The sequence below is a fragment of the Trypanosoma conorhini genome (genome assembly GCF_003719485.1).
Source record: "Trypanosoma conorhini strain 025E chromosome Unknown Tco_14.4_contig_00345, whole genome shotgun sequence".
NCBI classification, from domain to species: domain Eukaryota; phylum Euglenozoa; class Kinetoplastea; order Trypanosomatida; family Trypanosomatidae; genus Trypanosoma; species Trypanosoma conorhini.
Genome location: NW_021704434.1, coordinates 5,308 through 16,920, shown reverse-complemented (window position 1 = coordinate 16,920; position 11,613 = coordinate 5,308). Strand labels below are relative to the sequence as shown.

Sequence of the window (11,613 nt, the reverse complement as noted above, 5' to 3'; positions counted from 1 at the left end):
GCAGCCCATCTCCGCACTCACGCGGCGCGCACCCCAATGGCGGCCAGACGCCTGGGCTGCGTGCAGCCGATAATCCCGCCATTCCTGGCGTACCCGCGTTGGTGCAGGTACTGTACAAGCTGCGTCGTCTTCCCGCTGCCTGTCTCACCAATGACGATCGATACAGGGTTCTCGCCGATGCAGCGAAGCAGCTCCTCCTTGCAGCGGTAAATGGGCAGCTGGCGTTGCATCGTCAACAGCGCCAGCCGCTTAGCTCCGTAATCCTCAACGTGACTGCTCTCCTCCGCCAAACGTTCCCTGGCCTCCTGCACACGCTCCAACTTCTCCTGCCGCCTCCGCAACACCAATTCATGCTGTCGAGCACGTTCCTCCCTCTCATCCTTATCCACGGCGGTGGCAACTGCCGCAACCGCCGCATCGTGAGGGGGGGTTTCCATCATGCGCTCCAGCCTCGCCGTCTCCTTGCGGACCTTCCGCCGCAGCGTCTCCGTCTCATCCTCCGTCACTTCCTCCGCCGCCAGCGCCGCCTTCGACGGGCAGCCACCGGCGCCCAGTTGCTGCTGCCCCGCCTCCCCCTTCCGCAGGAGGCGCGCGAGGTCGGACCGGCTTGTGTCCGTCGCCTCCCGCGCGGCGCGCTCCACCTCCTGCTGCCGCCGCAGGCCTGCCAGCGCCGCGCTGCCCTTCGTGGCACTCTGCGCCAGCCGACAGGCGGGACTGACGACGGGCAGGATGATCTCTGGCTTGCCTCCCTGCGCGGAGAGGGCGCTCAGGACGCCGTCCGCCGCCGCTGGCTCGTCGCCCTCGTCAGGCGTCGTCAGGGGCGGCGTCGGCGGGAAGTCATTTCCAAGACGAAAAAAGAGCGGCTGAAGCCGCGTGTTCACCGCGAGATCAGCCTGCTGCGACGGTGCCGCTGTGGAGCTGGCCCCTTTGCCGTCGTCCCCCTCATTGTCGCTCTCCTCCCCTGGCGCCGCCTCTGGGCGATGGCGCCGCCGACGCAGCCGCTGCAAATACTCCTCCTGGAGGTAAAAGGCGCTACCGTACGCCAACTCCACCTCGTCGCTGCCCGTCACCTGCGTCTCCGTGGCGTCAGTGGGAGAACCCGCCATGGCCATCGCAGTGTGCACGCCCACAGTGCCGCCGTCCCCCGCCGCAGCCTGGCTTGCTGGCGCGGCGAAGGAGGCTTCACGCGGCCGCCAACGCCCCCTGCATCTGGCGTTCCCCTACACATACATGCAGTTGTGTGCACCCATTGGGCGGGGGCGCAAAAGCGGCAAGCCCAAATGGGTGAGAGGAAAAAAGAGAGAGGAGCAAAATATGCACACACACACACACACACTCACACACACACACACACACACATGGCGCCACGCGGACTTGTTTTTTTGTTTTTGTTTTTTGCGTCTCTCGCGGACACGAGTCCCCTCTTCTTCACTGCAGCCACGGCAACAAAGTAGTGCGAAAAAACACAGCGCGAAACCAAAATGTATTTCTGCAACACTTACGCATCCCGTCCGAATGTTAGTTACACACTCGCAAGCTTTATGCAGTTATATTCATCATTACCAAAACACCACCTCCTGCGTCCCCGCTGATCCCGTAGGGCCGTATTAAAGATACATACGCACATACATATATGCATGTATGTATGTATGCTGGGGTCATCACGCCAAAGGGCTTTGGAGTAGAAAAGAAATGAAGCAGAAGCAGCACAGGCGAAGAACTCCCAACGCGACGCCCCGCAGCCTTGCCTCCGCTCTATTCCCCTCGCAACCGACGGAAAAACAACAAAAGCAAAAACAAAAAAAATGAACAAAAAAAACACTTTTCATACAGTTCAAAAGCCACTACAAAACGAGCCCTGCCGCGGCCCTTTGCCCCTTCGATGCCCGCAATGTGAAAGAGTGGAGCGGAGCCAGGCGCTCGGCCTAGCGCACTGCGCCCATCGTTTCAATTCCGGTGAGTTTTCTCCAACACACCCGCACCTACACTATAAAACCAAAACCAATTCGAACGGCGCACGATTGCGATAACTTTGGCTCTTGCTACGACCCCAAGCAGCAGCAGTCTTTGGGGCTCCACACCCATCGTGCCCCCCGCTCCCTTGTGGAGGGCCGTCGGCGGGTAGCGGGCGGGCTGGCAGAAAAACAACATCGACAACACTCGCAGGCCCCCCAAGACGCAATATCTGAAAAAAAAAACACACACACACACAATCAAAGAAGGAAACATTGTAACCAAACAACGCGCGCCTATTTTTCCCTCTTGTCCCTAGCTGGTCGAACAGTTCTCTCACAGCGGGTGCTATTATACACTCATGACTATAGTTATCTATTTAATATCAGTAATGCAGCTTTTTTAAAAAGGACCCTCGTGCTTCCTCACTATTTTAGTGTTTTTTTTTTCCTTTCTTTTATTCTTAAAAAAAGCACTTTTATATTCCTCTCTTCGTCAATTCGTTCCTGCGCGACGCGGGGACGCCCGCTTTTTTTTTTGATCTCCCTTTCTTTACAGTGCTGGCTGCGGCGCACCTGCCCCCGGCAGCAGAGCCGCAGAGGGGGTTCTCCTACCGCTTCCCACTCCTCCGTAATGCTTCTCGTGCGCGTCGGCTACGCCTGGTGCTTGTTCACCAGCTCCCTCAGGGAGGCCTGATCCCACACATGATACATCATCCCGGCAACGATGAGCATAATGACACCACCGAGCTTATGCGCAAGAACCCCGTGCGCGCCGTAGACGTCCCACTTGGGCACAATAACGAGCAGCAGACCCGTCAGGGGGCCGGAGAGCTGCAGGACCACAGACGCAAGTGTGGGGGAGCGCTCGTTGAGGTACGTGCAGCCCACAAAGCTCATCAGCATACCGAGCGTGTGTAACATTCCATAGCGTATATTGTTCCATTCTGCAAAAATGAAATTGCAGGACGCAGCAAACCCGGCCCAGGCCTCGGTGGCGTTGGAAGCCTTGCCGAACCAGGGAATGGCGTCCAGAGGCACGCAGGCAACCGACACAAGGGTTTGGAAGGCCATACCAACCAGAAGCAGCACTGCCTTGGCGGCAAGGTCGTCTTTGTTCTGCTTCCCCCACTCGCGGTGGGCGACCAAGAGCGGATCCGTGAGCGAGCTTTCTGCCATGCCCTCACACTCGTCCTGGTAGGACGCAGCTGCCCCGTTGGGCGGGGAAGTCGCACTCACCTGACCCTCTCGCCCCACTCCCACTGCGGTTGTTTCCACGCCCGCCCCGGAGGGCTTCCTTGGCGCGGTGGCGTCCTCCGCGTCAGCCGCGAACGCGGCGCTGCCCTGCCCCACCGGTGCCGCACTCGCCACGCTGCGGAACGTCACGGCATCGAGGTAGAGCCGCTGGATGACGCACCAAAGGCCGAACACCACGGCGCTCGCAAGGTAGATGAGAGTCCAGTCCCACGGCGCCGCGTGCCCCGTCTGTGTGGTGTCCAAAAAGGAGGACATGGACGACAGCAGGACGCCCGCCACGAAGATGAAGAAGGAGGCGATGAGGGTGATGGAGCCATAGCGCCGTTTCCGCTCCGCCGGGATCAGCAGGTAGGTCCAGAGCTGCGCACAAAAGGGAATGACGCTCAACAGAACCGCCTGCACGAACTCGGGGGTGTAGGACATGGCGTGGATGGAAAGCACACCCGACAAGGCGTTGGTGGCGCCGGAGGCAAACAACAGCACTAGACGATACAGCGGGCCACGAACGCGGTTTGTGTCAGCCAACACCTGCCACAGTGGACGGAGGCCGTACACCGCAAGAAACACGACCCCAAACAGGCAAAAGCACATGGAGAGGAGGCAGCATACAATCACCTGGACAGTAATCTGGCTGGAGTTGGGGGCCGCGCTATCCACGGGAAAGATGGAAAGCCAGAAGTTCACCGCGATGAGCAGGACAACGTTGCCGACGATCACCACCAACACACAAGCAATGGCAAAGAGAAGACGGCCGGACAGCTTTGAGTCACGCAGATCCTCCCAGCTCACCTTCCACTCGGAGAGTGTGACATCCCACAAGTTTCTTGCCTTGTCGAGACAAGTCATCCTGGCCCTTCGGCAGGCTGCTGTGCAGAAGCAAGAAAAGAACAAGAACAAAAAAAAAAACGGACTCTTTTCTAATGCAAACTCGAGGCGCAAATATAAAACCTTTTTAGAAACACAATAGACTGGCTGCCAGTGATTAGTGCTTTTTTTTCCCCCCTTTTCGCTTATTTTTTAGTCAAACGCTAGAAAGGAGGAGTATTCGCTCTCTCGCTCTCTCTCCCGTGTGCGTGTGTGCGAGAGGGCGAAGGAAGAAGAGACGGCAATGACGGGGATGCAGGCCAGCTGTGCGCAGGTGTGATCGAGGCTCAAGCAACGCTGCAGAGACGCCCCCTCACCTCTCGGCGGAGCGAGGCGGGCGGGGGATGAACGCAGCCGCGTACTCTTTACGCACGTACAACCACGTGACCGGCGCGGTGGGCAAATACACGCAACGCCCCCAGCAGCATCGGATTCACATGCAACAACATCCAACGAATGCGCCCAGCACAAAGAGGCAGTTCTCTCTCCTCCTCGCTCTTTCCTTGAAAGACAACAGAAACGAAAACAAAACGAACAAGGGCCATCGCACCCATCACAGCCCCTTCGTAGGACGGGATTGCCTCGCATCTACGCACTCCTAGTTGCCCTTGTCGTACGCTTCCCGCCGCGCTGGGTCACGCAAGACGCGGTAGGCCTGGTTCAACTTTGCCATGCGCTCTGTCGAGCCACCGGCATCGGGATGCTCTGTGAGCACGAGTTTGCGGTACGCCGAGCGAATCTCATTCACGGACTCTGTTCCTGTGAGACCCAGCGCCGCGTAATAGCCGCGTGGATCTCGCACAGGGGCATGGGAGTCTTGCCGGTTCTGAAACGCGTGGGTGTCCCAGTACGAGGACCGCCTGTATTCCTCCTCGATGCGTTTAGACGACACGTGTGGGCGGAAGCCGCCACGGTCCTTTTCCTCGTGCTGCATGCGAAGTTTCTGCCGCTGCCACCGCTGGTAATCACGACGGTGTGAGGGAAAGAACTTTGCGGCGTAGAAGGCGAGGTAGTACACCGGCACCGACAGCAGCGAGCCCAGTGCCAGCCCCGTCAGTTTGTTGGGCCACAGCAGCAGAAAGAGTCCTACCACACTCAGCGTGGCGACCCGGGCGACGTACAGGGCGCTAATTAGAAAAGGACCACCCACCGTGCCGGTGGTGCCGCTCACATACAAGGTGTACACCTGCCCATCGTACCGGGCCTTCACCACGTAGCACGGAACAAAGACGGGAGTGACCTCCTCTAATCGAATATGCAGCTCGCTAAAATCCACGCTTATCGTATAAGCACCGGGGTGATAGGAGCGCACCATCGCCCGTGCCGTCTCTTCCGCCTGTCGCTTTACCTCCTCCTCTACAAACACCTTCAGAGTCGTCGTGGACTGCTCAAAGAGGTTGATCGTCGCGTCTGTGGCATCCACCATACTCATCTTGAGCAGGCGCAGCGGGTTCGCCTCGTTGCGCAGCGCAGTGTGGACGTGGCGGATGTTGTACTTGTAGCCGGCGTAAATCTGCGTCTGGTTTGGACCAAAGACGGTGTTCAACGGCTGCGGCGCCGTCGTCGTTTGGCGGGAGCTGCTCTGCAGGTGGCCCTTCGAGTCGGTCACACTGTCGTTGTAGCTCACCGTGCCGCGGAAGACGCCGCGAACGCTTCCCTGGCAGTAGTAGAAGGGGAGAAACTCAGCTGAGGGGGCGCGGAGGTGCAAAAACTCCTTCGCGGCGCCGAACCAACGTCCGCCGTACTTCTGCTGAATCTGCGCAACGGCGTCGCCGGCGCTGAGCTGAAACTGCAACCCACGCGGGGAGTGCACCGTCACGCGGAGCACGAGGCAGCTGCGGAGCATAGCCACGCTAGTGAGAGAAGGAGGGGCAAACAAGGATGTCCTCCGACACACCCGCCCACCCACCCGCCAGGTATGTATTTACAAATGCGTGTGCGTGTGCGTAGTCAACGAACACCTTTGCGACCGTGTGAGACGCAAAAAAAAAAGAACAAAAAACGACAGCAAAAATAACTCAACGGCAAAGCACTCATGGTACCCATTCACACAACACACAACACACACAACACACGCAAAAAAGCCGCCAGCAGCAAGCATGCAGTCGTTCGTCTTTGCTGTTGCGTCTTCCACCCCCCCACATTTTTCGTCCTTTTCTTCTTGCTTCTTGCGGGCTCCGCTCTGTCCACCGACGCCGGTGCTGAGGGCGGAGCTGGCGCGCCCTCCTGCCGCTGCTGCGACTGCCACCCTCCTCAGTGCCGGATGCGCATCGAGGTGCGGAACTGCACGACATCAATCGCCACGGCGGTGTCCTCCAAGAGCGTCTCCCCTCCAGCCGCGCCGCCGCGCGAGGCCCAACGAATCTCAACGGTGGGCGTTGCAACTACCGAAACCCGCTGCCGCCGCCGCCGCTGATGCGGCTGCGCCTGCGGCTCCGGTTGGTCGTCGTCTCGCCCCTGCGACGCGCGGCTCGCCTCGCGTTCGGCGGCGGCACCACAAGCCACCGGCGTCGGCGCGGGCACGGCCGTGAAGTGCAGCGTCGCGTCCTCCATCATCGAGAGCACGCGACGGACCCGCTGCTTTCCGGTCACCAGCCACGCCGCGGGGTCGGCCCTGAAGGTGATCAAAAACTCCTCCTCCCCGTCACACGTCTCTGGCCAGTTGTGTGCAAGCGGCTCCAGCGACACCGAGAAGCGGATGGGCTCGCCCGCAGGAAACACGCAACCGCCCGGAAGATCCACTGGCGAGGCCCCGGCGGGGGCCGCGGCGTTTTCAAAGGAATCCTCGCTGATGATCTCAATGAGGTCCGCCGCCAACGAGGGTGTTTCGCTGGTTGGGGCGGCTGCCATCCCCTGCTGGCGCCCAACGCAATCTTTCAACTGCTGCGGATCCAGAAATATGACGACGTTAAACAAGCATGAGTGCTTCGACGTAAATGTCCCCACAGGGGCATAGAAAGTGTTACAGGTGGCCTGCAACTTCTCCAACTGCACAGAGTTGAAGCAGACCCGTGGCTGCTTGGCAAAGCAAATGGACCGCTCCAGGGCACTGCTGCACACCGAGCCTATCCCTGCGTACGGTTGGCGGACTTCCGTCACTCCGCCGGCGCTCGCGTCAAGAGACGCCGCGGCAGCCGACGGGGTTCCCTCAGGGCTGGTGGCGTGAGAGGAAGCTGCCGAAGTGCCCGAGTGCGGGCGCAGAATGTGCGCCTCCAGCGGCGTCATCCCGGCCGCAAGTGACCAGTTGGAGTAAATTAATTGCAGCCGCACACGATGGCACACCTCCGTCTCATGGGCGCACGGCTCAGTAGAAGGGGTGAGCTCAAAGAAGAGATGCAGCGTCTCACGTGGTTTCCACTCACGTCGCATGAGGTGCTCGTGCGTAGAGGAGACCCAAGTGAGTTTGTAGTAGTGTTCCGTGTCTAGCAGCTCAAGCAGCGCACCACGGAGCCAGAGCGAGGTCGTCCTAAGCACGTTCTCCACCCGCACAAGACAATAAATGCGGCTTTGAAAGCATTTAAAGGCGTATTCAACTGTAAAGGCTTGTGCAAATCTAAAGGGCAGAAGCAGGCTTGTGGTGCACGACTCCATGTTGCGCTGACAGCAAAGCGACACCTGCGCGCAGTCGTCGGTGCCAGACATGAAGATGGGCAGCACGGGCAGCTGGCACTCAAGCCGGGTCACCTCCAACACCTTGCTGAGATTCGCGTCTCCGCCTTCAGCTTCCCCTTGCTGCTCGTTCTCGTCAAGGCGGATGCTAAAACAGCACTGCTGTCGCGGGGTCGCCAGAATGCTGCCTTCCAGATGCATGGACGCAACACGTTCCGCCGCGTCCGCCGCATCACACGCGGCCTTCATCTTCCCACCACGACTGCAGAGCAGCGGGGGCAGGTGCGACATGACAAATTGTTCATTGACGGGTACGGCGGTTGCGGCGCCTGTCCTTTCATCGGAGATAGAGAACGTGGGATGGGCCGTGTTCGACCTGAGGCCGCTCAACACGGCGTCGGCGACGTGATCGACGTCAGTGCGGCGGGAGGCCGCCATATCGTGCAGAAGCGCCCCCTCCCTCAAACTCTTCGGCAGCAGGGCGCTGCCGGAGGTGCGAGACAACGCGTGCCGCCTGGGGCGACTGACGCAGATGAGCGCCAGCGTACTCGGGTCAGGCGGCGGCGTCGCCTCAGCCACTAAAGCGTGCCGCGAATCCCACTGACCCGAGGAGCGGAGCGCGGTTGCCATTGTGGCAGCAAATGCGCCCGCCGGGATGGACATCTCTAAGGAGCAGCTCCTGCAGCCCACCGCCTCGCCCCTCTCCGCGGCGGCGGCGGCGGCCAGGGAGCCTGGGCCTGGGGACGTCGTTTCCCGCGGGGCACCCAGCGGCCGCTCCACCTCCACATGAACTTTAAAGAAGTTGAGCGTGTCGCCAAAGCAGTGGGGCTCCTCGGGCGGCAGCGCGAGCAGCTTGATGCCGATGTCTGGCTCAGGCACAGAGAGCAAGCAGCGCGGCGTTGCCTCCACACTACTAGAGATGTCGTCCGCCGCAGCGTCGGCGGTGAGACTGCCACCAGACAACGTGGCTGATTGGTCATGCACGTAGACCAGCGTTGTCTGCCCCACACGCAGCGTGATGCAGAGGAGGTAATACTCACCGGCGCGGCAGGGCCGAAACTCCCACACCCACTGAAGCCGTCCCTGCTCAGCGCTGTAGGAGGAAGAGACAACCTTGGTGACGTCCAGAACATGTATCGGCTCCTCGGAGTTCGTCCAGTCCTTCTTTGACGCAAGCACCGCGGTGGGGGCAGGGCGGGGGCCCTCCCGTTCCTCCTCTGCCTCGCACCCCAAAATGTCCACCAGACAAATGGCACTAAAGTACACCAAAACCGTCTCGCCAAGGCTTCCTCGCAGGCTGGGGGATGCAGACGCAGACTCCAACTCCCCCGTCGTTGCCGTCATCGACGAGGCGGAGATCGTTTCATCTTCTTCTCGCGTCGCCGCCTCCAGCAGAGGGTCAGGGCACAGGCAGAAGAGACGGGGATTCCTCAATAGAAGCGAGAGACTATAACTCGGCTCCTCCTTCGCTTCGCCGCGGTTCTTCCACTTGCTATCGACCTGTTTCAGGCGGCGCCACCACTCTTCTGGGGGCTGCTTCCCACAGAGGACCTGAATTTCGTCCAGCAAAGCCCCACGCTCGTGGAGGGCGCCAATGATGTACAAAATTGACTCCTTCAACCCCGCCACCTCCTCGTCGTTGAGCGGTGGCTGACCGAGGGCCTCACGCTGCTGCATGACGCGATCCATTGACTCCACCAGCAGGCAGTGCACGGCGGTCTGAAGCTGCAGCCAGCCGTGATGCAGGCAGAATGGAATGAGCCGCCGTCGGCAGAGCTCGGCCGTGATGGCGGGATTCTCCAAACGGTGCGAGAGCGCGCACCTGTAGTACAAGGCGTGCTCAAGGTGGCAGTCACCCAGCAGGGAGTGCGCGATCGCAGCCGTCTCCGTGAGTGTTCGGTAAAGCGACGCGAAGGCCGCGGCTGAGGCGATCTCCGGCATTTCAAATTCGACGACTTCCGGCGGTGGCGACGTGGACGGCAGCGGGGCGACCACCTCGCCCGCCTCACTGTAGCCAACGAGGGCCGCAAGATCCGTCAGGTACTCCAGCGCAACCGTGGCGAGTTTGGCGAGCAGTTGACACATCCAGCGCGACTCACCGTCGCAGTCCAGCTGAAGGCTGTGGCACAGCGTCAGCAGTCGCTCCGTCGCGGCGGCCCTGCCGCCGCTCGCCCCTCCGCCTTTGTCAGCGCCTGGTTGAGTCCTCGCCTCCTCCTCGACGAAGGACGCCAAGCTGGCCTCCAGGTTGGGCGAGGTTGCGGTGGTGCCCCACTCTTTCATCAGCGAGACGGATAAAACGTCGGAGCATTCCGCGCTGGGCCGGGGCGGCCTTGGCGGGTGCACCTCCCCCTCCTCCTCCGCCTCCTTCTCCTCCGCCTCCCGGTGGTAGTTGTGGCGGTGGTGCGCGGCGGCCGTCCGCGGGCAGGGCGACGCCGGCGTGTCAAGTCCGCCAACTGCCGGCCCCGCAGCGTGCCAGTTGAGCCGCAGCGCGGAGAGGGCGCAGCGGAGCAGGAAGAGGAGCTCCCACGCGTCCGTGATTTTGGAGTTGGTCTCCTCCGTAAACTTCTCCCGTGCCACGTGCAGGAACTCCTTGTAGCGCGCGAAGACGGCGTTGCGGAGCCCAAGCTGCAGCGCACACCACATCTCACATGCCACGATGAAGAGGAGCCCCTCCAACATCTCCGCATCGTCCAGCAGCACCGACGGGTAACCGTCGCGCCCAACCGAAAACGTTCTCGGTTCAAAGACGTTGGGGAGCTTTCCCAAGCGCGCGAGCGTCGCTTTATTCTTCACGAAGCCGTAGTCCTCGGAGTGGTAATAGTACAGGCTAAACATTCTTGCAAACACCGTCATGGCCTCGTTGACCACCCCGAACTGCAACAGGTGCCTCGCCAAGTCGTACCCGCGTCGCCAGCACTCATGCAGGCTCCACGCCTCCACCGTCGCCGTCGTGGTGCTGTTGTTTTGGCTGCTCACCTCGCTGTCGACGCGTGCGGGGTGCAGCTGACGCCGCCAGTAGCCATCAAACGCCGCCGTGAGCCGCGCGGTCCGCTCCACGAAGGCCGCCCGCAGCCGCTCCAGGACACGAATGGGGGCCTCGTTCGGCAGGTACGCACACATCTGATGCGGCGCAAACCGGAGTGCCTTGAGCTCCTCAAAGTACGGCTCCAGCGCCGCCACGGCGGCCTCGGCCTTCCGCTGGTCCGGCTGCCTCGCCGCGTCGGCGTCGCCCAAGAGGCCCGAGGCCCGGTGGGCGCTGAAGCTCGCCGCGTCGACGAGGTCCTGGTGGTACAGCATCACCAAAGCCCGCCCTTCCTGACCGACGCCTTCTAAGAGCGTGCGCCACCGCTTCGCGACGTGCGCCAGCAGACGGGGCCGCGAGTACGGCTGATCCACGGCGAGAATGTACACATTGAGCAGCGAGGAACTGGCGCCGGCGTTGACATCCATCGCCTTGCCGAACTGCAGCCGCAGTTTGCTGCCGGGGAGACAGTGTTCCACCACCCGGCTGGCGTCGACGTAGGGCTGAAAAAAGGCCTGCAGTTCCACAACGCAGCGCTCGATACTAGGCGGGGTGGCGACCTCCGCCATTGCACGGTCGATGTGGCGCACCAGGCAGGCCACCATCGGCGGAGCCAGCGAGAAACACTCCTGCAGACTATCACCATCGTGCTGGGAGAGCGGTGAGCAGGCCTTGAGGTGCTCTGCCTGCCTCATCCACCTGCACTACTATTGTTTTGTTTTATATCGTGCTTTTTTTTTCGCTTTATTCGTCTTCTCTTTGCACCCGCTCCGCTGCTGCCCCCGTTCACGCTTCCTCCCTGAACGGGCCTCCCGTGTGTGTGGGGGCCTCGACCTTTTCACCCCGCCCCCTCCTCCCCCACCCGCCCAACGGCTCCAGCAACGCTCGCGCCCTTCACGTGGCAGCGAT

The 11,613-nt window shown here is 61.1% G+C and overlaps 4 protein-coding genes across 4 annotated transcripts, besides 7 other annotated features; all 4 read right to left on the bottom strand.

The window, feature by feature from the left end:
* Positions 1-17: 17 nt before the first annotated feature.
* Positions 18-1,112, bottom strand: Tco025E_05697 (pre-mRNA splicing factor; the record flags this gene model as incomplete). Its single annotated transcript, XM_029372590.1, has 1 exon — positions 18-1,112. The coding sequence occupies one exon, from the start codon at positions 1,110-1,112 to the stop codon at positions 18-20; it is 1,095 nt and encodes a 364-aa protein (XP_029227288.1).
* Positions 1,113-1,317: 205 nt separating this feature from the next.
* Positions 1,318-1,359: a microsatellite.
* A 270-nt stretch (positions 1,360-1,629) lies between these two features.
* Positions 1,630-1,652: a microsatellite.
* A 125-nt stretch (positions 1,653-1,777) lies between these two features.
* Positions 1,778-1,819: a microsatellite.
* Positions 1,820-2,188: 369 nt separating this feature from the next.
* Positions 2,189-2,242: a microsatellite.
* A 364-nt stretch (positions 2,243-2,606) lies between these two features.
* On the bottom strand, positions 2,607-4,055 carry Tco025E_05696 (uncharacterized protein; the record flags this gene model as incomplete). The annotated part of the gene is made up of 1 exon (XM_029372589.1): positions 2,607-4,055. One exon carries the CDS (start codon positions 4,053-4,055, stop codon positions 2,607-2,609), a length of 1,449 nt encoding a protein of 482 aa, XP_029227287.1.
* Positions 4,056-4,081: 26 nt separating this feature from the next.
* Positions 4,082-4,116: a microsatellite.
* A 555-nt stretch (positions 4,117-4,671) lies between these two features.
* Positions 4,672-5,919, bottom strand: Tco025E_05695 (putative DnaJ chaperone protein; the record flags this gene model as incomplete). Its single annotated transcript, XM_029372588.1, has 1 exon — positions 4,672-5,919. One exon carries the CDS (start codon positions 5,917-5,919, stop codon positions 4,672-4,674), a length of 1,248 nt encoding a protein of 415 aa, XP_029227286.1.
* A 39-nt stretch (positions 5,920-5,958) lies between these two features.
* Positions 5,959-5,987: a microsatellite.
* A 133-nt stretch (positions 5,988-6,120) lies between these two features.
* Positions 6,121-6,151: a microsatellite.
* A 175-nt stretch (positions 6,152-6,326) lies between these two features.
* Tco025E_05694 (uncharacterized protein) lies at positions 6,327-11,399 on the bottom strand (the record flags this gene model as incomplete). Its single annotated transcript, XM_029372587.1, has 1 exon — positions 6,327-11,399. The coding sequence occupies one exon, from the start codon at positions 11,397-11,399 to the stop codon at positions 6,327-6,329; it is 5,073 nt and encodes a 1,690-aa protein (XP_029227285.1).
* Positions 11,400-11,613: the final 214 nt, after the last annotated feature.